This window comes from Panthera pardus, unplaced genomic scaffold, assembly GCF_024362965.1.
Source record: "Panthera pardus isolate Hobbes unplaced genomic scaffold, ASM2436296v1 HiC_scaffold_6, whole genome shotgun sequence".
Lineage (NCBI taxonomy): Eukaryota > Metazoa > Chordata > Mammalia > Carnivora > Felidae > Panthera > Panthera pardus.
Genome location: NW_026526991.1, coordinates 64,305,955 through 64,329,915, shown reverse-complemented (window position 1 = coordinate 64,329,915; position 23,961 = coordinate 64,305,955). Strand labels below are relative to the sequence as shown.

Here is a 23,961-nt window from a genome sequence, read left to right as displayed (position 1 = left end):
GGGCAAGTGTGGCCAAAGAATGCTATACTTGGTTTTTTGTTGTCATTGGGGGTATGTGGCAGTCGTGGTGTTTTTTTCCCTTTAATTCCTAATTTTGATTGTGATTCGTACATTGAGTGAAGTACAGGAAATATCTGTTCAAACTCTGAAGTATTATTCCTCTCATTGTTGTCTTTGCTATTTTAGGAAGGAATTTGTTATTGTTTTTTTCTTTTTTCTTTTTTTTTTTTTTGCTTCAAGTGAAACTACAGGAAAGAGGTGGATTTTTTGGTAATGATATTGGAGGTTTAAATATCTCTAGGGGAACAATAGACACACACACACACACACACACACACACACACACACACACACACACCCCATACTTTATCAGCCAAATCGAAAGTTACATCTCCTAAACATTGGTGGATAGGTGTTTATGAAATTACAAGTCATTTATAAAAATCTCTAAGCAGTTCATCATATTTCATCCTTTCACTCTACTTTTTTCCCCTGCTAAGAACATCAGCTCTTGGACTACCGAAATGCCTCGACAGCTTTCTTTTGCATATTATGTGGCTGCAAGTTCATTTTTGTTCTTTTTGCTTGTTTTCCTACCCTTGCTCAGGGAGCCTCTCTATTCCTGAGGATTATTAACATTGAGCATTTATTCTTTTCCTGAGACTGCATTGAGGGGTGTGGGTTGTTTTTGTTTAATCTTTAAAAATAGTGACCACCACTTAGTTATTTTAAATTTTGCCCTGGGAAAAGAGGAACTGGTGGCAACATCTGGCTGTCTTTTATGAGTGTTTGATCCAGGGTGGACCCTGTTGGATTTAGGAACTCCCTTTTCTCCACTACTGCGTCTGATGGTTTTCTGCTTTTCCTCTCCCTCTGCCTCCCTCTGCCTCCCTCTGCCTCTTCCCTTAGTAATCCATCCCTTTGATCTCTCTTCCAAGAGACCTGACCCCCCCCCCCCCCCCACCTCCACAACTTCCACCAGGTCCCCCAGAGCTGCTCCCCACACCAATAATAATCCCTTCACTGACTGTCTCTGCTCCTCCCCTGGACCTTTATGAGGCCTAGGAAATTTTCAATTTTTAGTGTTTTTTCTAAAACATAAAATGATCTTCAGTCTTCTCTGTTCTTTATCACCTTTCCATGATTTTTGTCTTTAATAGTTTTTTTGCTGTTTTGTTTTTAATAGGTTCAAAGTGAGAAGAGAAAAGCAGGTGTGGGAAGCAGGAAAGGAGAACTGGCCTGGCAGGGAACCTTTGTATACCCTCCAGACCTCCCTTGCCCAATTCCTTTCAGCTTTCTCCATTTGGAATCCTGTCATTTCTTCCTGAGGGTGATGTGATCAGCCAACCCAAGATGGATCCTGACTGTATTTCCCCTAGAAGCTTTATTTATTTATTTATTTTTATTAAAAAAAAAAAAAAAAAAAAAAAAAAAAAAAAAAAATTAACATTTATTTATTTTTGAGACAGAGAGAGAGAGAGAGAGAGCATGAATAGGGGAGGGTCAGAGAAAGAGGGAGACACAGAATCCGAAACAGGCTCCAGGCTCTGAGCTGTCAGCCCAGAGCCCGACGCGGGGCTCGAACCCACGGACCGTGAGATCATGACCTGAGCAAAGTCGGACGCTTAACCGACTGAGCCACCCAGGCGCCCCTCCCCTAGAAGCTTTAAAAAGTTACAGAAGTTAGGTTGATAGTACTGCACATCATTTATTCACCAAGCATTTATTGCTGGTTGATTGGTTATTGATGAATAAATACTTGCTAGCCTGGATCCCATCATCCTTCCTTCCTTCCTTCCATTCTCCTTTCCTAGTAAACCCCAGCTCTAAATTATTCAAAGCAGCAGCAGCCTTCCCGCAGTGAAATTTTTCCCGCTAGGGAAAATCACAAAACTGGAAATGAGTGCCGCTAGAAGTTCTGTTCTTGTCTCCCTGGACCCTCAGCAGTGCCTGGCACACTCTCCATTTCTTTCATTAATTCCCTCTGCCATTAGAGTAGCAGGTGTCCTTGAGTGCTTATTACTCTGTGCCAGGAACCAAGAACTTTGCTTATGTTATCTTTTTAATCCTTGTAACATCGAGTTAGGTTCCATTATCTTTGTTTTACAGTTGAGGTAATTGAAGCTTAGAGAGGTTAACTAGCTTTTTCAGACACGGCTGGCTAACAACTAACTGGCAGAGCCCAGAGTGTAGTCTGTATCAGCTTCAGAGCATGTTGCCTCCCTTTCGTCTGGTGGCAACTCAGTGTCTTTACTCTCCTCCAGCTCTCCATCCCTCTCAGCAAAGTACCTTAGAGAGGCAGCTTTCAGTGGTGGTTTCGGAGCTTGCACACTGGAGCCAGACTGTCAGGTTTGAAGCTACATCTCCCAGTGTGTGTCCTCGTGCAGGTCACTTAATCTGCCTGTGCCTCACTCTGTTACCTGAAAACTGGGACAAAACTGGGACTAATAATACTACCGCATGGGATTGTTTTGAAGATTAAATGAGTCAATACTCACGTTAATGCTTTAGATGAATGGTACCTGGCATGAGATAAATACTAAATGAATTCAGAGGGGGAAATGGATGAAAACTTTTACTGTGGTTCCTCCCCAGAAAGAAATTTATAGATTATCAGACCAGAGTCCTGTTGCCTTCTGCCCTGTTCCCTGTACTCCCCCAACAGCTGTACTTACTTATTCACCCTTATTTCCTTTCTTAGAGGAAGAGATACTAAAGTCTGACCATACTTCCAGTCTTTAATGCATCTTTTTTAAAAAATTTATTTATTTGAGAGAGAGAGAAAGGGAGAGAGAGTGCATGCAGGGGAGGGGCAGAGAGAAAGGGAAAGAATCCCAAGCAGGCTCAGGGCTGTCGGTGCGGAGCCGCATGCAGGGCTCAAACTCACGAACCGTGAGGAGACCATGACCTGAGCTGAAATCAAGAGTCGGACATTTAACCAACTGAGCCTCCTAGGCACCCCCAGTCTTTCATACATCTTGACAAACACAGAAACTGATGATATTTGTTCAATACAACAGGATAAGAAGTCTGTTTGCCTACTTGAGGTGACTGCCCCAGGTTTCCAGCTCCTGTAAGCTCTGCCTGGCTGGCCCAGGGGCTGAGGATAAACATCTCCACGCTTTACGGGCTCACAGATGGAGGACACATACCACATTCCCAGCATAGGTTCAGAAGCCCTGGAGCTAACCCATGAGGGAACCCAGGCCCCAGCTCTGGATCTTATTCCTTCTAATCTTTGCAGGAATTTTAGTCTTTATCAGATACCTTGTTCCTTTGCTCTATTTGATCACCTTCCTCCCCTGCTTAAAAGCCTTTGATGGCTTTCTCTCTCATTTGTAGTAAAATCCCAAATTCTTGGAATGGTATTGAGGGCCCTGCAGGATCTGGGCTCCCGCTGTCTCCAGAACCTCGTATCACCCCACTTGCTGCACTGCCCTGGCTTTCAGCTGTGCTCCTGCCCAGACCCACCCCATTCATCGTCTGGGTGGTGGTGGGGGGGGGAGGGGTGGATATGCTTAGCATACCAGTGCAGGTCCACAGCCCTCCTGCCCCCAGCTCCTGTTTCATTTTCAAAATATTTAGACATAACTGGTTTTTTTAGGTCTCAGCTTAAATGTCACTTCCCCAGCTGCCCAGGCTAGGTCGGGTCCGGGATTGGAACCTGCAGTGGCATTGAGCAGTGTGCCTGCCACAGTCTCTTAATCGGGGGTCTCTCAGCCCCCCTGGACAACTTCTTTGTAGCCCTTATCCCACTTGTCACTAATTATATGATTGGTTTTGGATGTCTCTCTGTGCTCGAAGAGACTATGAACTTCATTACCATGGCTAAATTTGGGGACCATGTCTGTTCTCTTCTGTCTCCTACCCCTGAAGTAGTGCTTTGTAGGTAGGAAGCCCTTAGTATTTGTTGGTCGAGTCAAAGACTCACTCTCCTTGACTTTGTAGCCTCTTGTAGACTTCCCCATATCTCATTCACTTTATAACAAAACATGCTGAAAGAAAAAAATCTATTACTCTCACTTCACCTCTTATCCATTCTTCAGTACTATCCAATATTCTGCCTTCTTTTACTGTTCTGTTAAAGCTGTTCTTGTCTGGACCACTGTTGATCTAGTCGTCAAATGCAGCAGGTATTTTTCTATCCTTATTTTACATCTGTGACAGTACATTATTTTCTCCTTCTCTCTTTCCGTCTCCCTCCTCTCTCTCTCCATTCCCTCCTGGTCTCCCTGCTGTGCCCCAGTATCATCTCGTTTTCCTCTGCTCATTCTTCAAATGTTAGTTTTCTCCCAGATTCCTTTTCTGGCTGCCTTCTCCTCTCACACTGCATTCCTTCTGATGATATCATTCACACTCAGGCCCTCACTTACCACCTCCTACGCTGATGCTGACAATCTATATATCTATCCTGGAACTCATCTATCATATGGCTACTGGATATCTTTCTTCGGTTTTGACTTGCCACACATGCCAGGCAAGTGGCATTCATCACACATTAGCAGCCTTAGATTTAATGCTCACTGGATCCTCCTTCCTACACATGAGGAAAGCGAGGCCCGGAGAAGTATAGTGGCTTGCCCAGGACCCAAAGAGCTGGTTTGGAGAGAACGTATCTCCTGACGCCTGGAATCTGAGATCCTAAATCTGTGCCAAACGCATACAGATAATCTGTTTTCTGCCTCACTGGGAAAGCCCTTTCCGCTGACCCCACACGAGCTGCTTATTTTGTGATCTGCGTACCAGCAGCGGTTCTGTACTTCTGTTTTTCCCTGTGTATCTTTGGTTTCCAGTATGAATCGGCTACCAACAAAATTCTTCATCTTTTTTTTTTAAAATTTTCGCTTTATTTCTGCATTTGCAAGATGACATACTTAGGTTTTGAGCGGGTGTTATTTTTTTCTATACCATTGATAAGGAATGCTTGGCGCATGACCTATTTACTTCAGTTTCAGTGATTGGTGTCGATGTTATTGCTTATGCCGTTTTTAAAAATGATGCTGGTGGAGACAGGTAGTAAGGTAGAGCAACTGAATATACCTAGCTGTTCTCAAAAGAAACAGTTATCTGGTTTTTCTGAGGAAAAATAAAGATAAAAGGAAGGTAAAGAAATGATAAAGAAAATCACTCCCCCTCACTTTTTCTAGGATTTTTTTCCTAGGCATTTGCAGTTTTAGCCCTAAATCATCACAGCACCCATAGTTAGATGCTTATAATCCTGTTTTGTGGACAGTGGCACTATTTTATTTACACAAATTTACATATATTCGTTTAAACTAATCTCTACTCACTTCTGGTTTAGATATTTGTACTTCCTCTTTGATGTCAGCTTTCCTTCTTTTAGACTGTTAGCCCAAAGTAACTCATTTTGTTGGCTCTTATTGCTAAAGATCTCGTACCCTGATGTGTCTTTAGAGGGACACTTAATTCACTCTCTCCTCTGTTGTTGTTGTTGTTGCTGCTGCTGTTGTTGTTAAAGAGAACCTACTAAACCAGAATTTTCTAGATAACCCTTTTAAGGATAAAGCTATTGTTGGGACTTAAGGGTGGGGCTAGGGCTGGAGTGGTGTCAGCTAAAACTAGTTGAATGTGTGCTTATGTGCCAGGGACTTTTGCGTTTATTCTCATTTAAGACTCATCATAAGCACTAAAGCTAGGAGTTATTCCAGTTTTACCTATTATGAAACTGAGGCCGACTTGTTCAGTAACTTGTCATGGAGCCAGGAAATTGGAAGACTCAGGGTCCAAACCCAGACCCTCCTCATGCTAGAACCCACGCTTTTTCTACCTGCCGAACCATCTCAGGGATTCCTCCTGCTCTGTTTAGACATTCGGGGCATTTGTATAGCAAATTTCTTATTTGCAGACATAGTTTTTCTAATGGACAAATGAACATACCTTTTGCATTAGGTGGATTAATCGAGGCAGCTGCCTGCTGATGTAGTCAGGCTTAGAGTTCAGTTTCTCAGTGTGTTTCAAGGGCTTTACTCTGTTGCTTTTTATTTGTTTGAACTTGCTTGATGCCGTAGGTGAAATACCATCTGTAAGAAGTCATGTATATTTGACCTAGAAAACAGAACTGTGCAGCCAAAACAATTCCATGATTTGCGTTTTGGAAGAAAGCAATCTGGGCTTATTCTCAAGTTCTTGACATGGAAAATGTCTAGTTATTGTCCTAAATGAGGTGAGAGGACGTCTACTGAGAATGGAAATTTGAATGTCCTGAAGTTAATTTCCTTGAAAATCTTTTGTAAGATTAGCAAGTTTGAGTTAAAAGAAGATAAAACTATAGCTTTTGTAGGCTGCCAATGGAAGACTTTTAGAACCACTGATTTTTTTTTTCCAAAAAAATTAGATTAAAATAAAAATTCTCATCTTCTTTCAACAGATTGAAGTATTTTAACAGATTTCTTTCTGGCTAAACTGGGTATATTGTAGCTTTCACCCTTCTCTCAACATAAGATTAATTCTACATATGTGTAGAAAGAAACTACAAGGAGTTTTTAAAAAATAATTCAAGGTTTTTAATTCTTTAGAATCCTGTTGGCCAGTTTCAATTCAGATATAGCCAGAAAACTGGGGAAAGACAAAGGCCAAAAAACCCCATGGCTGGTTTAAGGGGTGAGGCCATTGTTCTGTGTGGCCATGAACCTCTCCCACTCCTCCTGCCGCTGAAGTGGTTAGGACTCTGTGTACATAAAAACAGTGCTTTTGGGGGAAAAAATGTATATTTGTTGTGAGCCTTTATATATTACCTCTGGAAGCGGAGGGAGGGGGATATTTGGAGGATGGGTGACAGGTATATGTAATTCACTGAATAGAATTGTTTTAAGGCGAACATGATAAAAATTAATAAAAATTGTTCTTTGTCTTGTAGCCAGCGTCTCCTGGATAGCATCCAAACCCTCTGCCTTTTAAAATTTTGCTAAGATCTGCCTCCATCACATTCTCAGCTATATTTCTGGCTCTTTTCTATGTGTCTGCTTCCATTCCTTATGTATAAATGGCTATAGCCCCGTCCTAGTCCCCATCTCCAGCCATAGCCAATATGTACCACCTTCCTGGCCTAAGATTTACATGTAGAGGATAGAATAGGTTATTAGCTACAGCTGTAGATTAGAAGGTGATGACTCTCGAAGTTTTTCTTCTTAGTTTCTCATTTCTTTCCCTCCTAATTACTCCTAAACAACAAAAAAAGGCCACATTTTCTGTTAGCTGAATACTTAGTAATGATGTATAATGACTTTTTGCTGATTGTTTTTAAACTGCAGTTGGACAGGGTTTCCACAGTTGGCTGTCTCATTTAAAAGATAATTAAAAGACACAATTCATGCAGGGTTCTGCTTGGGGGGTGGGAGATGGGGGATGGGGGTGGATTTTTAATGCCTTCTGGAAAGTCATCTATATTTTGGAGTGAGTCAGAAAAATTGTTTATCTCATGTTATTCATTTTATGAACAATAGATTAGTTTTATACTTTTATTGCATCTGATTTGGGGGCCACCTACGAGTAAACAATGGACAAAGAACAATAAGAAAAGGCCAGAGACCCAGATGCTTGCCTAGCTCTGTATCTTTAAGCCAGACATTTACCTTTTCACCTCTGTTTCTTGTTCTGTAGTAATGATGTCTTTTCTGTTTATTGAAGGGGAGTTTTAGGCAACTCAGACGAATTGCTGTCAGAATATTATGAAAAGTTAGAATGCTGGTTGTATTATATAGTGGCATTTAGTTAAGAAGGAAGTAAATCGATGCCCCGTGAGATAAATGTCAGCCCATTTCAACCAGGTATCTGAAGAGTCCCTGTTGAGGCCCGGACGGTGGAATCCCCCGAGGCAGCAGGGCCCGGAGGAGCCACTGTAGGGCCAATGTCTGTTCCTCAGAGATTGCGTTCACAGCTTTTCTGTCCTTCTGTTGCCCCAGGTATGGTACTGTCTTCCGCAGCTGTGGGTTTGAGAACAGTCCTGACAGTCCTCCTTCAGGACCCAGCCTAAGAGACTGTTAAGTCTTCCCAGTCTTTCCGAGGCTAAAGTTGGAGCTTCTCTCTGAAAAATGATGATAGGGTAGTATTTAAGAGGAGGGGCCCTGGAGGCAGGACTGCCTGGGTTCAGATCCTGATTACAGCGCCTACTGGGTCTGACTGTGACAAGTAGCTGAAACTTTTCGTGGCTCGGTAACCTCACCTATTATATGGGACTGATAAAAATATCACTTTATAAGGGATGTTGCGAGGCTCTCGGGACAGAGACTGTTACATAGTAGGCCCTTGATGAGTATTGTTGTTATTTACTTATTCTTAGAGTGTTATTATTATTCCTTATCACCACTCTTTTCTGTTCCCATAGAATCTTTTACGTGATCTTTAGCGTAGCGCTTGCCACTTTTATTGTAATTATTTGTTTATATTGGGAACTTTTTTTTAAAGTTCATATATTTTTGAGAGACAGAGAGCAACAGAAAGAGAGGGAGAGAGAGAATCCCAAGCAGGCTCCACGCTGTCAGTGCAGAGCCAGACATGGGGCTCAGTCTCACAAACTGTGTGATCATGGCCTGAGGTGAACGAACTCAAGAATCGGAGGCTCAACTGCCTGAGCCACCCGGGCGTCCCATTAGACCGGAACTTCTTAAAGACATAGATACTCTTTTTTTCCTCTTTGTTTGACACTCTGGATATCATCCATTCAGTGCTCAAAAAAGTTTTTGTGACCTCCCAAAGTCCCCCAAGCCACTGCCACCTCTGACTGAATCGGTATGAGTTTAAGGCAGGGCTGTGGTGGCACCTACCTTTTTATTTCCGTTGGAGCAGAAAGAGTTTATGGCTGAAACTGTAACCCTTGCTCTCCGTCCATCAAGATTCTACATACATACCATTTGGTGACCCTCCAGAAGTTCCCAAACCCCGTGTTTGTTTTGCTCAGGGTGCGTACAAGGTCATCTCTGAAAATTACCGAGCATTGTTCTGCTTCTCTCTGACAGGTTAAATCGTGCAGGAACCATCAAACAGGGCCATATCCATACAGAGCAGTCAGCCGCAGGGCAAACCACTAGGTGGCTGCATCATTAGGAGTTTATGTCATATTTCTGATATTAGAATGAAAGGCCACACCCCACCCAGAATGTCACCTGCTCTGTTAAAGCTTTCCTTTCCCTACCCGGGCAGAGATCATGATGCTTCCTCTGGGTTCCATACTGTGTCTGGTGTGCATCTCTCCCACAGCACTCAATTATGGACTCTTAGCATTGTTGCTTGCCTTCCTCTTCTCTCTTTGCAACATAGCTGCTGGCCCCGATCCCCACCTGGCCAGTAGTAGGCTTCAGTAGGCTTTCGGTAAAAGTTTGTTATATAGCCCAGACCCCATACCAGGTAGTCTGAATCACCATAAAAACTGCAAGACAGAGATTACTGTTAACCATTTTACACACATGGACACCGAGATTTATCAGAGGGGCAAGTAAAACCCATCTAGAGCCAAAAAGCCAGCACATGGTAAGGCCGTGCTCCAGATGTAGTTCTGTCTGACACAAACTCTGAAGTGCTAACCATAGCACCAAACCACCTCACCGGTGCAAATATACATTCAAATGGCTTGACCCGTTTGTAGGACTCCTCCTCCTCTCACTGCTGACCTTCAAGAGGCTTGGGTGGCTAGTGGCTCTCACACACCTCTTGCCAGCCCCCTCCTCACTCTGCTTAAAGATGATTCCTGGGCTGCCTGTGCCAAGCTGCTTTCGTTGATCCCAGCTAGGCGAGGAGAGAAATTGGGAATGTATTTCCCTTAGTTTCTGCCTCACATATGTATCTTTCCATTTGTCTGGTGTCAGCTATTCAGTATCGTAGCCGTGACTGTGCCAGAGCAACTGGGCAGTCCTGAGTCATGTGGGTCCCTGCATCTTCTTACAGGCTGCGTGCCTCCACGCCTGCCGGGGTGGGGGGTGGGGGGTCTGTGAATCCCTGCGAGTGGCTGCTCTTCTGTGTGAGTATGTGGGTGGAGAAATAACATTACCCTGGTGGCAAGGGAAAGCTAATCCTCTCTTTATTTGTTTAGCTCTCAAAAAACTTGAACGACAGGTTTAACTTAGATCTGTGCCGTTTTAATGCAAATTTTATACAGGTATAGTTACGGCACTCCTTTTTGTTTTATATGCCAGATGGCAGAAAATCTGTCCTGAGTAAGAATGCCTATGGTGTGACTGAGTGTCTTCGAGCTCCCGAGGTTCCTGCTCTCCCCTGAGGTTCTGTTACCACCAAGACAACATTCTTCCTCTCTTCTCCTGTCCCCTCCTCACATTAAGTCAGCAGAACCGCCCAGCACGCTCTAGACGTGATTCTTCAGTGCAGTGATTTCCAGACCTGCTTGATTTTTTAAAGACTCATCGGAAGGCACTGGTTAGAATTGCAAGTACCTGTGTCTTAATCGAGACTTAGTGAGTCGGAATCTTCATGGGAGGCGCCCAGGAATTTGTATTTTTACAAGTCCTTCAGGTGATTCTCAAAAACTGGGTGTTTGGAAAATGTTGCTTTGGCGCAGCAAACACTGGTTAACTCCTGGTGGTGAGAATGGCAGGCTGAAGGTGGGCAATGACAGAAATGTAGACTAACAGACTCAGTTATGTGTGCTAACTGAATTCCTTCAGTCAGGTCTTGCCCTCCCCTGGCTAAGGGATCCATCAGTATCTGGTGGAGTTCCTTCAGTTTTTCGTGCCCAGTGATTTTATGTACTTTTTTTTTTTTTTTTAGTGCCCAGTGATTTTATGTATTCCTCTCTTCAGGCAGGCCGAGTGCTGCTTTTCTGGTCACCTTTGAAGTCTAGCTGCCAAGTTTCAAAAAACTTGGTTCACTAGATTTCTCTCCCTGGGCCTTTCAGCTCCTGCTAATGTAAAGACTGCTGTTTCTCCCATTTCCAGTTTTCCACCCAAGTACACACGTCTCTTTGATTTGTTATTCTCTCACTGCCTCCACCTTACTAATTCATTCAGTCATTCATTCAGCAAGTGTCTGTTGTGCCAGGCTGTGGGCGGGCTACAGAGATGAACACGACACAATCCCTGCCCTCAAGTGCACAGTCTAGTAGGAACACAGATGTGTAAACAATTAAAATGCCAGCGATGTGCTAAGTGCTATCAGTGCAGAGTTGAAGGGGCACCAGGAAGAAGTGACTTAGAAGTTGCAGCAGGTGTCACAGAGGAGGTGGCTTTTGAGCAGGTTCTTGTGGTCCTAGAAAAGGGGGAGGGCATTTTAAAGGCTCATCACCACAGTCCTCACATTCTCATCGCAGTTCATCTTCTGGGTCTCCTTAATGTCTTTGCTCATTTCTGGATCTAATGGAGCTGGTTGTCATGACTGAATTAGACTCCCATTGATTGACTTTTTTCAAAACTCAAGATGGTTAGTCGTTGATGAATGTCCAAGATCCCAAGTCTACCAGTCCTTCCCACAATCAGTTACTGACAGTGAATGATTGAGACTCTAAACCCTGAAGAAAGCTTATAAAGGCCTTTTACTTTATCAGATGTGTTCTGAGCCAGCAGAAGTGGTCTTTGTGCCCTTCAGGGAGTGGGATGTGTATGTACAGTGGAGGTAGGGAAGCTTGTGAGGGGGAAATGGGGCAGGAGAATGCTCCATTGTTTCTTTTGCAATAAAAGACTTGATTTCCTCTTTTTCCTTGGTAGGCTCCCACATCTCTGTTAGTTGTGTGTATTGTTGGGGATTACCTAAACCCTTCGCTTTGCTAATTGACAAGGTTTGGTTTTTATTTCCAAAAAATGCACTATGGGTTTCCCTTATGTCCCTAGGAGACCAGAGATGAAGGGCCATTGTGATTAAACTTGTATAGTCTAATAAGTATTTGTGATTGTACTTTTGAATATTTATTGTTTCTTGAAATAGTGGATGTTCATTATAGAAAAGTAAGAAAATACAGATAAGCAAAAAGGACAAGAAGCTAAAACCAGTCATAACTTTGCAAGCCGTGGCTAACCACTGTTAATATTTTGGTGCATAAAACTCCAGACTTTCTTTATGTATACATTTGTATGTGTAAAAATATCATTATTCAAAAAATTGAATATACTGTGTTAACTGTTTACTATCTTGCTTTTTCCCTGTTATATATATGTATGTATACACACACACACACACACACACACACTGTGACCATCTTATTGTGTTTACAAATACGTATTTATAGAACCATTCGTTCTTAATGAAAAAAATATTTTTGAGATTATGCAGATCATTCGGTCTTGTTTTTTTTAAATCAAACTTTGTTAAAGTATGTAAAACCAGTGAAACCCCTCATATTCCCGTTCCCCAAAGGGTAAACATTTATTTAATGTATGTATAGCCTTCCAGACTATTTTCTGTATATATGCAAACATACCTATTGCTGTTTTTTACAAAATTAGATCCTATTATACTCACTGTTCTGCAACTTGCATTTTTACCCTTTCTGTATTTTAGATATCTTCCTGTGCCAGTGCATTTGGAATACCGGCCTAGTATTATGTAGACCAGGGTTTCTTATCCTTAACACTATTGACATTTTGGACTGGCTAATTCTTCATTGTGGGACTGTCCTGTGCGTTGCAGGACACTTGGCAGCATCTCTGGCCTCTATCCCTTAAATGCCAGTAGCATCCCTTCCCTCTGGTTGTGACAAAAATATCTCTAGACATTGTCAGTTCTCCCCTGGGGAACAAAATCATTCCCAGTTGAAAGCCACTGGTATAGATGGTCTATGATGTAAGCATCCAGATTCATTCCAGTGTTTTCTTTATAAAGAATGAGTCAGGCAATATTCTTACTTGATTTTTGTCACCTGTGTGCATATTGTCATCGTATAAATTCTAAAAAGGCAGGTGGTGAATCAAAATTTTGATAGAAATTGCCACATTACTCCGAAAAGATGGTAATAGTTTATTTTTCAGCTATATCCTGATTGTTCCAAAACTGTCTCCTCTTTCCTGAGTTCTAGATCCACATATCCAGTTGCTGGTTGGACATGTCCTTTTGTGTGTTTCATGGGCCTCTCCTAAGCTCAACTCCAGTTTTCTTTAGCCCGCCAAACTTGCATTTCTTGCTGTATTTCTCTGTCATGGAATAGCACTACCATCTGCCAGAAACCTTCTCACCCATATCCATCCAGTCCAGTCTTTCTCCCTAATATCTCTCTTAATTTATTCACTTCTTTTCATCCCTTATACCACTGTCTTTAAGCTACTCCTAACTTGCCCAGATCACTGTAGGTAGTAGCATAAGGGTAACAGGTAGTCTCTCTGGCTTCTGCCCTTGATCTCACTCTCCTCAGGAAGAGTGAACTAACTTGCTGCACCGTGTAGCCTGTGTCACTCCCCTGCTTACGCCCCTCAGTGAGCCCTGCTACCTCCCCACCATCGACTCCATCAGTCCTGTGCTGAGGTGAAAGGCAAATGACATTCACCACTCGTGGTTTCAAATCTGTGTCCATCAATGTTGTAAATGTTAATGTGCAACTTACTTTTTATGCTAAATTTTCACTTTAAACTTTTTTTTTAATTAAAAAATTCTTTTTAAAATTTTTTATTTTTTTTTTAAGAGAGAGTGCACAGGTTCATGGGTGGGGGAGAGGGAGAGAGAGAATCCCAAGCAGGTTCCACACAGAGCCCAGAGCAGGTCTCACGACCAACCGTGAGATCATGACCTGACCCAAAATCAAAAGTCAGACGCTTAACCGACTGAGCCACCCAGGCGCCCCTGAAAGTTCTTTTTTAGAAAACAATGCTCTACCGTGTCACCTCACTACATATATTTATTCCCCCAGCTTTGAATTACTCATTCTCCCTTGATTAACTTTTGTTCTCCTGTGTTTCCTGTTCCTTTTAACCCTGCTCTCTACCCATTCATCTGCTATTCTTTCTTTAATACCTAGCATATTTCTTGGCACTTGAACCACACATTTTTTCCTCTATTAATCAGTTTATCCTTACTGCATTTGTTGCATGTGTAATTTTTGTGTGCTTCAAGTATACTTTTTAATTCAACCTTGTGAAAAGGACATAACATGTACATAAATAATACGAACCAGTGAATCAAGGGGAGGGGATATGAGAATTCCAGCCCTGGTTCAAGCATGGCTACTAAGATGCAGAGAGGCCTTTTCAGGGATCCCACCCCAGTGTCTGAACCTTGACTCCTCCCCTGAACTAGACTCTTGATTTTGCGTGGTTCCATAGAGTACCTCCCATGCCAGTGGCATTCATGTGGTCAGACTGAAACTTGGGAGAGATCATTTGCCTGCCAGCCTTGCAGCATTCCATTTTGGTCTATCTTAAATACCAAGGAAACGAGGGGTGCCTAGGAACTCGGGAATCTCTGACATGGTATGCAGCATATTGCTATGCTGGCTTGGTGTGGAGACAAGCCCTACAATTTTCCACAAGGAGTCGGCTCCAAGACTGTGGGAAATCACACATAGCAAAATCCTTGGCAAAGAACTATCCATTTTTTTTCCCTACTCTCTATGTGGTAATTCTATAACACTCTGTAATTAATTTTATTTTTACAGTGAACAACCGCAGAGTAAGAATAATGCATAACCTATTTCTGTTTCTTGCTATTTTAGGGGACATCACACAGAAGGGATACGAAAAGAAAAGGTCAAAACTCCTGTCTCCCTACATCCCACAGACACAAGGTAGGCAATGAGAAGTGGTTTAAATCTCTTCAGTATTTTTACACCAAAGAATGCTATCTTACAGGAGATCTGTCTTTTGTTGGTTCCTGTTTTTTCCCTCCCTTCCTTACCAGGGGAGAGAAAAAAAAAAAAAAAAACGGAAGGAAAGAAAGGAGGAAATGAATCTTAATTGAGCATCTGCTGTGTGCGAGGCACTTTTAAAATACCTAAGTCATCAAATCACTTACACAGAGCTTGGGTGATAGTGTGTATGTGCACAGCTGACATGATTCAATGGTAGAAAATTCCAGGTCATGGAAAAGCTGCATCTTATTTATGCCGGAGCACAAACTGTGGTGGAGAGGAGCAAGGGCAGCAAAGATAAGAAGGATGAACAGACAGATTGAATACTGCAGGGCAACTCAAGGATTAGTACCTGAGGATTTGGGGGTAAGAACCCTAATAAACTTGTCTATTAATTCACTTATTCCTTCTGCAAAGACACTGGTGGGTTCTTTCTATGTCAAACAGTCCTGAGTCATTGTGTGCTTAATTCCAAAGGGCTTGCTGTAACCTTTGCCTGTAGGCAAGGCTGTCTGTCTCTAAGTCATCATATTTTTTTTCAAGTTACTCAGATTTGAGGATTTCCTTTGATAGCCTGTTTCTACTTTAATCACTTTTACTATGAGGAATTTTTTCTTTATTTCTAATTCCTCCCCTGTAGTCAAAGTCCTATTTCCTCAAGCCTGTTCTTTGTGGAGCTAATTGCTTTTATTTCTGGGTTGTAAATACCTTGTGGACTTTGTATTCCCCATAGTTCTAATAGTAAGCCTTGCACAGGGTATATGGTCTGTAAGTACTGAATGATTAATAGAACAAGAAAATGAATAATGGTGATGTTCCGATATATTTCACTCTTGTTTTATTTCCTGTATTATTCTTGGAAATTTCCCCCTGCAAAAACTAGTAGGTCAGTGCAGTGACAGCAATATCTTAATGAACAGACAGATGTCAAAAGGAATTGAGAGAGAAGAGGTAGAAGTGGGTCCATTGACAACTAATGAGAAGCCAGCTTTTGCTGAGCAGGGCATGACAGAGGCTGCTTAAATGTGGATCTGGCCCATGCCCCTGTAGGGACAGAGATTTACGTTAGTCACTTTGTGAAAAAGCGGTCGGATCCTGAGAAGGTAAGTCAATAAGAAATAGGATCAATATAAAAAAGGACTATGATCTGTCTGTTATCTGTAGTCAGGCTACATAGAAACCAGATTATGTTCAAAAACCAGTTTATCGGTTTATTATGAGAAACCACTGAGACATACTCAAGCCTGTGTGGTCAGCACATTCTTGCACCTTGGGTAGGCCTACATGGGGAACCAGATCACAAATAGAAGGTGGTTCAGTGAGTACGAATCAGACATTTAATTGCGGTAGGCCAAGAGAATGGAACATAGCCGTTTCACAGTAGGAAGGGTCTTGCAGATGATCTCGTGCGGAAAATAGAAGCCATTTGATGATACCTCCTTCGGCTTCCTGCTCTCAGACTTCAGACTTGCCACATCTGTGCCCATCATGTTTACCTCCTTCCTTCTGGTTAGAAAGGTAATCTGTTCCTCTTATCTAAGGCCAGGACTTCCGCCTGTGCCTTGGATCCCCTCCCTCTTCCTTTCTCAGAGACCTTATATTATCATCCCCTGACACCAAGGACAAGGCAGTGGGAGTGGGCTGCCCCTGGTATGGTCAATAAGATGTGCAGTATCTGTAAAAACTTAGAAAGCAGTAGTAAAGCCAACAAAAAGTTGGTCTACTTTTTATTATCACCCTGTCCAGCAGTTCTAAAATCTGTAAGTATAAGATGCTCCTGCTGCCCCGCCCCCTTGGTGTGCCCTAGTCATGGCCTCCAGTTCCCGGCTCGCTTGTAAACTCGCTCTCTCCCTCTCAACCAGATTCTTCCCTCAGCAGTCCATCATGCTTGCTACTGTTCTGCTAAAAAAAAAAAATCCTCCCTTGTCAGCCTCTTCCATTTACTCCCTCTCTGCTTCCCCTTTGTGATCAAACTGCTCCGAGCTGTCTGTACTTACTGTCTCAATTTTCTCAACTCTTCAGTTCTCAGCCTGTTCCAGTCCCTGCTAGAACTAGTTTAAGTGACATCACAGAGGAAGTTACCACTCTACCTCTCGAAACACTCCTTTTGAAACTTCTCTTCATTTTCTTACTCTCCTCTTGCTAGTGCTCCTAGTCATCCTTGACGGCTCATCCTCCTCTGTTAAATGTTGGGATTTTCAAGGGAAGGGCCCAAGCCTTCTTGATGTCTCACTCGATGTCAGTGGCTCATAGACTGCAGCCTGCATCACAGTCGCTGGAGGGCTTGTCAATACACAGATTGGAGGACCCCACTCTCAGGGTTTCTGATTCAGTAAGTCTAGGATGGGGCCCGCAAATTTGCGTTTCTGTTGAATTCCCAGGTGGTGTTGAGGTTGCTGGTCCAGATACCACACTTTGAGAACCAGCGCTCTGTCTCCCTTGAGTATTTCAGCCATACCTGTGGCTTTAATTACCATTTAAATACAAGTAACTCCAAAATATGTATCTTAAACTCATATCTCTCCTAAGCTTCTGACCCATAGATCCAACTACATACCTAACGTCTCCATTTATATAGCTTAAAGGAACCTCCATTTCAACATATTCGTCAAATCGATGACGTACACACACCATCCCTACCACCACAACCAACCCTTTCATACGTGTACACACACACACACACACACACACACACACACACACACACACAGCAAAAAATAAAAACAAGAATCCAACCACAGTGACATCCAACCTGCTCTTACGCTTCTCTTCTTGTTTTCTTCTTCTGAGTAAATCAGACTCACATCTGAAAACCCAACAAGTTAGAGACTTAGAAATCCTCCTCAGCATCTCCTTAATTCCTCATCTCTTGTCTGTCACCAAGTTCTATCAGTTTTCTGTTTCTTCATTTTTGGCAAGTTTAATTTTTTTCTAGGAAATCATCTATTTTGTTTATATTTTCAAATTTACTAAGTTGTCCACAATGTTCTCTCTATTTTTAAAGCCTCTGTTTGTTTACATTATTTACTTGGATCTCTTTTTTCTTTTGACGGGTCTTCCCAGGGGTGCCCGGGTGGCTCAGTCAGTTAAGCGTCTGACTTGGGCTCAGGTCACAATCTCGCAGTTCTTGAGTTCGAGCCCCGTGTCAGGCTCTGTGCTGACAGCTCAGAGCCTAGAGCCCGCTTCAGATTTTGTGTCTCCCTCTCTCTCTGCCCTTCTCCTGTTCATGCTCTGTCTCTGTCTCTCTCTCTCTCAAAAATAAATAAACGTTAAAAAATATTTTAAAAAAAGTTTGTCTTGCAAAGAATAAGCTTTTGGTTTTGTTGAAACTTTTTAAGTACGTCTTTATTTTCTGGTTTATTATTTTTGGCTTCCTCTTTTTTTTTTTTTTTCCGGTGCTAAAAGGTGGTTTTATTAAAGCATGGGGACAGAACCCGTGGGCAGAAAGAGCTGTCTATTATTTTAGGCTTCCATATGTATTTCCTTCCTTGTACTTTTCGTTTACTCTTTTGTACTCTTTCTGCATTTCCTGAGTTGGATGCGTTAGATTTTTCTGCCTTGTTTCCTAAGTTAAGTGTTTCGTAATTTCACTGTGGTCAGAAAACATACTTATACAAAATCAAATCTTCGTTATTTGTTACGACCTGGCTAGTATTTAGTAAATCTCTGTAACTCTTCTATTTGTGTTTTATTTGTTAAATGGATGGTTCTAGCCCATTAATTCAAAGAATTAATTGCATTTTTCAGATCTTTTCTATTCTTAATAACTTTCTGACAGTTTGATCTATCATTTCTAATAGAACTATATTGAAACATCTGTACCATGACTGTGTGTTTGTCAATTTTCCTTGTAGTTCTGTCAAGTTTTGCTTTATATGTTTTAAAGCAACAGTACTAAGAACAAGACAAGGATGTCCACTCTCACCACTTTTATTCAACATATTACTGGATGTCCCAGCCACAGCAATTAGGCAACATAAAGAAATAAAAGGAATCCAGATTGGTAAGGAAGAAATAAAACTCTCACTACCTACAGATGGCAGGATACTCTCTATAGAAACCCTGAAGACTCCACCAAAAAATTACTAGGACTGATACATGAGTTCAGTAAACTCACAAGATACAAGATCAATGTGTAGAAATCTGTTGCATTTCTATACGCTAATAATGAAGCGACAGAAAGTGAAATTAAGAAAACAGTCCTATTTACAATTGTACCAAAACCAATAAAATATCTAGGAGTAAACTTAACCAAAGAGATAAAAGACCTGTACTCTGAAAACTGTAAAGCACTGAGGAAATAAATTCAGGATGACACAAAGAAATGAAAAGAGCATGGAATCATGCTCATGGGTTGGAAGAATTAATATATTTTTTTATTTTTATATATTTTTTAATTTGTTTAACTTTATTTATTTTGAGAGAGGGAAAGAGAATTCAAGTGGGGGAGGGGCAGAGAGAGAGGGGGAGAGAGGGAATCCTGAGCAGGCTCCGTGCCATCAGTGCAGAGCCCAGCGCAGGGCTCAAAACCACAAAACCATGAGATCAGGACCTGAGCTGAAATCAAGAGTCAGACGCTCAACTCACTGAGCCACCCAGGTGCCCCAGAATTAATATTTTTAAAATATTTTTTAAATGGCTTAAAAAGCAATCCCTATCAAAAATGCCAACAGCAGTTTTCACACAACTAGAACGAACAATCCTAAAATTTGTATGGAACCATAAAAAACTTCACTAGCCAAAGCAATCTTGAGAAAGAAAAAACTGTGGAGGTATCACAATTCAGATTTCATGTTATATTATGAAGCAGTAGTAATTAAAACAGTACGGTACTGGCATAAAAATAGATACGTAGATCAGTGGAATAGAACAAAAAAACCAGAAATAAACCCACAATTATATGGGAAATTAATCTTCAATGAATGAGAACTGAATATACAATGGGAAAAGATAGTCTCTTCAACAAATGGTGTTGAGAAAACTGGACAGCAACATGCAAAAGAACGAAATTGGACTGCCTTATACAAAAATAAACTCAATATGGATTAAAGGCCTAAATTTGAGACCTGAAACCATAAAAATCATTGAAGAGAGCACAGGCAGTAATCTCTCTGACGTCAGCTATAGCAACATTTTTCTAGATATGTCTCCTGCAGCAAGGGAAATAAAAGCAAAAATAAACTATTAAGACTACATCAAAATAAAAAGTTTCTTCATGGTGAAGGAAATAATCAACAAAACTAAAAGGTAACATACTGAATGGGAGAAGATACTTGAAAATGACATATCCGATAAAGGGTTAGTCTTCAAAATGTATACAGAACTGATACAAGTCAATACCCAAAAACCAAATAATCCAATTAAAAATGGGGAGAAGAGGGGTGCTTGGGTGGCCCAGTTGGTTAAGTGTCTGACTTTGGCTCAGGTCATGATCTTGCGGTTCATGAGTTCGAGCCCTGCATCAGGCTCAGAGCCTGGAGCTGCTTCAGATTCTATGTCTCCCTCCCTCTGTCTGCCCCTCCCCGACTCAGACTCTGTCTCTCTCTCTCAAAAATAAATAATAAAACATTTTTAAAAATTTTTAAAGAAATGGGCAGAAGACACGAACAGACATTTTTCTGAAGAAGACATCCACACTTGATCTTAGCCAAAAGGCGGAGAAGCGATCCAAAGAAGACATCCAGATGGCCAACAGACACATGAAAAATGCTCAATATCACTGATGATTAGGGAAGTGCAAATCAAAACTACAATGAGATATCACCTCACACTTATTAGAATGGCTAAAATCAAAACCACAGGAAACAACAAGTGTTGACAAGGATGTAGACATAAAGGAACCCTCTTGCACTGTTGGTGGGAATGCAGATTGGTGCAGCCATTGTGGAAAACAGGATGGAAAATAAAAAATAGAACTACCCTATGATCTAGCAATGACACTTCTGGGTATTTACCCCAAAAATACAAAAACACTAATTCAAAGGGATATATGCACCCCTATGTTTATAGCAGCATTTTTTACAATAGCCAAATTATGGAAGCAGTCCAAGTGTCCATTGGTAGATGTACAGATAAAGAAAATGTGATACACACATGCATGCGCACACACACACACACAGGAATATTATTCAGTCATAAAAAAGAATGAAATCTTGCCATTTGCAACAACATGGATGGAGCTAGAGAGTATAATGCTAAGTGAAATAAGTCAGTCAGAGAAAGACAAATACCGTATGATTTCACTCATATGTAGAATTTAAGAGACAAATGAGCAAAGAAAAAAAGACACACGAAACCAAGAAACAGACTCTTACCTATAGAGAACAAACTGATGGTTTCCAAAGGGGAGGTGGGTGGAGGAATTGGGGAAATAAGGGATGGGAATTAAACAGTACACTCATCGTGATGAAAAAAATAAAATGATTAAAATATAAATAAGTTTATAAAGTAACAAAAAAGCTATGTTACTAGGTACACATGAAGTAAGAATTACTATGTCTTCTTTGTGAATTGTTCCTTTTATTATGAGTAACTGTCATTGTCCCTGTAATGTTTTTTATCCTAAGGTTTTTTAAACAGTCTAAGCTGTCTAGAGTTATTAGACATCTTAAGTCTCCTCCCAGACAACACAAGTACTTTAAAAATGCTTCACTACCAACTACGGTTACTCTTGATCTTATATTTTAGTACCACCTTGTTTACAGACCCCCTCAATTATCAGTTACTGTCTTATGTAGCTAACAGTACTTTATTCTTTGCCTGCTGTTTCTTCATACATCTCACTCCTTCCTCTCATTTTAATCTCCTTCTTCCTACAGTCCGTCCAGTAGTAGTGACATACTTTAGGGAGGGTTTCTTAGTGGGGAATTCTCTGCATTTGTGCTTATCACTTGGCCCACCTGTGATCTTGAATCTATTCATATCTGTCCCAAAATGGGATTGTATGTAGGACTGGATAATCTATATCATATAGGTTCTGTAGCAAAAGAAGAGATTACCCCTTGGAGTATTTACCGCAGATATCTTTGTAGATTTTGCAGAAAGCTTTACTTTGATTTCTTTTAACAGCATTGAAATGCATGTGTTAAACTTACTAAATTATATTAATGTCTCATATAGAATTAAATGAAATAAAATTTATTTTAATATTTTCTCTAAGAATTTCCTAAATCTTCCTTTTGGAAGGATAACATCTTCTGAACTCTTTCTGTTACCTTGTGAGATCTCATTAATTTAATGGCAAGAAGCTTCATTGTGAAGGTAGCTACTTGAGTGTAGTGTATAAAAGTGGTATTCTTCACTAATCTCTTTTGTTTATATAAAAATTTAGCGAATGATTTTCTGTGTGGAATTTATTTGGAGTTGAAATTATCTTGGATTCCCTTATTTATGTATATTTTAGATTCTTTATTCAAATGTTAAATAAATCTTTGAAATAAGATTAAAAAAATTTGACAACATAGCAGGAGAATGGAAAAATGTGCAAGAGAACACAAGGTTGAGGAAAATACTTACAAATTAAATAGAGGAGGGGCGGGGCCGCCTGGGTGGCTCAGTTGGTTGAGCGTCCGACTTCGGCTCAGATCATGATCTCACAGTCTGAGTTCAAGCCCTGTGTCGGGCTCTGTGCTGACAGCTCAGAGCCTGGAGCCTGCTTTGGATTCTGTGTCTCCCTCTCTCTCTGCCCCTCCCATGCTCATGCTCTGTCTGTCTCTCTCTCTCGAAAATAAATGTTTTAAAAAACGTTAAAAAATATAAATAAACAAACAAACAAATAAATAAATAGTGGAGGGGCACATGGGTGGCTCAGTCAGTTGAGTGTCTGACTTCAGCTCAGGTCATTGTCTTGCGGTCCATGAGTTTGAGCCCCACATTGGGCTTGCTGCCATCAGCCTGTTAGTGCAGAGCCTGCTTGGAATCCTCTGTCTCCCTCTCTCTGCCTCTCCCCCACTTGCACTCTCTCAAAAATAAATAATTGTTTTAAAAAGAAAAGAAAAGAAATTAAATAGCGGAAATTTGAGTAAGGACAATATGGGTTAATAATAAGCATGGTATAGTTCAGTGGTATCATAGGGGTCAGGTTCTAAAGTCACTATATGACAAAAATCTGATGTGTCACATTACTTAAATCTCCCAACATTGGAACCGATTGTGGTTTCTGTAGTTAAACAAAAACCAGATTTTTATCTGATAAATGAAGAGCCATGGTATCTGAAAAATAGGTATCTTGATAAAGGTTCAGATCGTACTCAGAGACTCAAGAATCTCTCACATTGAAAGTCATGGGAGAAATGAAGCTTTGGCAGGTTCACCTCTACTCATTCTGAGCCATAGCCTCTCTGCAATGAATGGCCCATAGATAGCACATCTTTTAGTATGGAAACTACTGGGCCTGGATATAGAGCTTCTCCCACACCTCAGTTAGCAGATGTCCAGGGAGAAAGGGCCAGAAATTAACTCTTTTGGCATGGTCCAAAGAATTGACATTTGAAACCACAGGTGCTCTAACTCCTCTGTAAATTAGTCACTCTTGGCCACTCTTAGAATTGTAAGAAAATGGAAGATTTTATGTAGGGAGAAGCAATTTCCCTGGACTGATCCTGGGTCTCTTCTTTAAGTCAAAATACTTTGGATATAAGTAACTGATACTTCAGCCAGCTTTCATAAAAAAGAGTTTAATGATACAGAGACAGAACCTTAGGACAGCACGTATTTACTAAGCACATCTAGGGTTCCAAGTACTATGGAGACACCAGGAGACAGCATCGGACAGGGCTGATGAGTCTGCTTGGGACCTCCCCTGTCCTGGCTTACTCCCTCCCTCTACTCGGTTTGTTCAACTAGGATTTCCACAGAGAAGCCTCCTGGACCAGCCCTATCAAAAACAGTTCCCACTTCCTTTATCTGAGCTGCATTTTTAAAAAGTTCTCTCTGACTCGGGGCGCCTGGGTGGCGCAGTCGGTTAAGCGTCCGACTTCAGCCAGGTCACGATCTCGCGGTCCGTGAGTTTGAGCCCCGCGTCAGGCTCTGGGCTGATGGCTCGGAGCCTGGAGCCTGTTTCCGATTCTGTGTCTCCCTCTCTCTCTGACCCTCCCCCGTTCATGCTCTGTCTCTCTCTGTCCCAAAAATAAATTAAAAAACGTTGAAAAAAAAAAAATTAAAAAAAAAAAAAAAGTTCTCTCTGTCCCATTGACTATGGTTTATTCATGTGTCTTACTCTCCTGCTA

At 41.3% G+C, this 23,961-nt stretch overlaps 1 protein-coding gene across 4 annotated transcripts in view; it reads left to right on the top strand.

The window, feature by feature from the left end:
• Positions 1-23,961, top strand: part of DIP2B (disco interacting protein 2 homolog B) — a 225,249-nt gene that overhangs the window by 92,992 nt on the left and 108,296 nt on the right. For all 4 annotated transcript variants that reach the window (XM_019419347.2, XM_019419345.2, XM_019419346.2 and 1 more), the window contains exon 2: positions 14,600-14,671. In XM_019419347.2, coding sequence (XP_019274892.1) covers positions 14,600-14,671 — 72 coding nt within the window. The remainder of the gene's footprint in view (positions 1-14,599; positions 14,672-23,961) is intronic.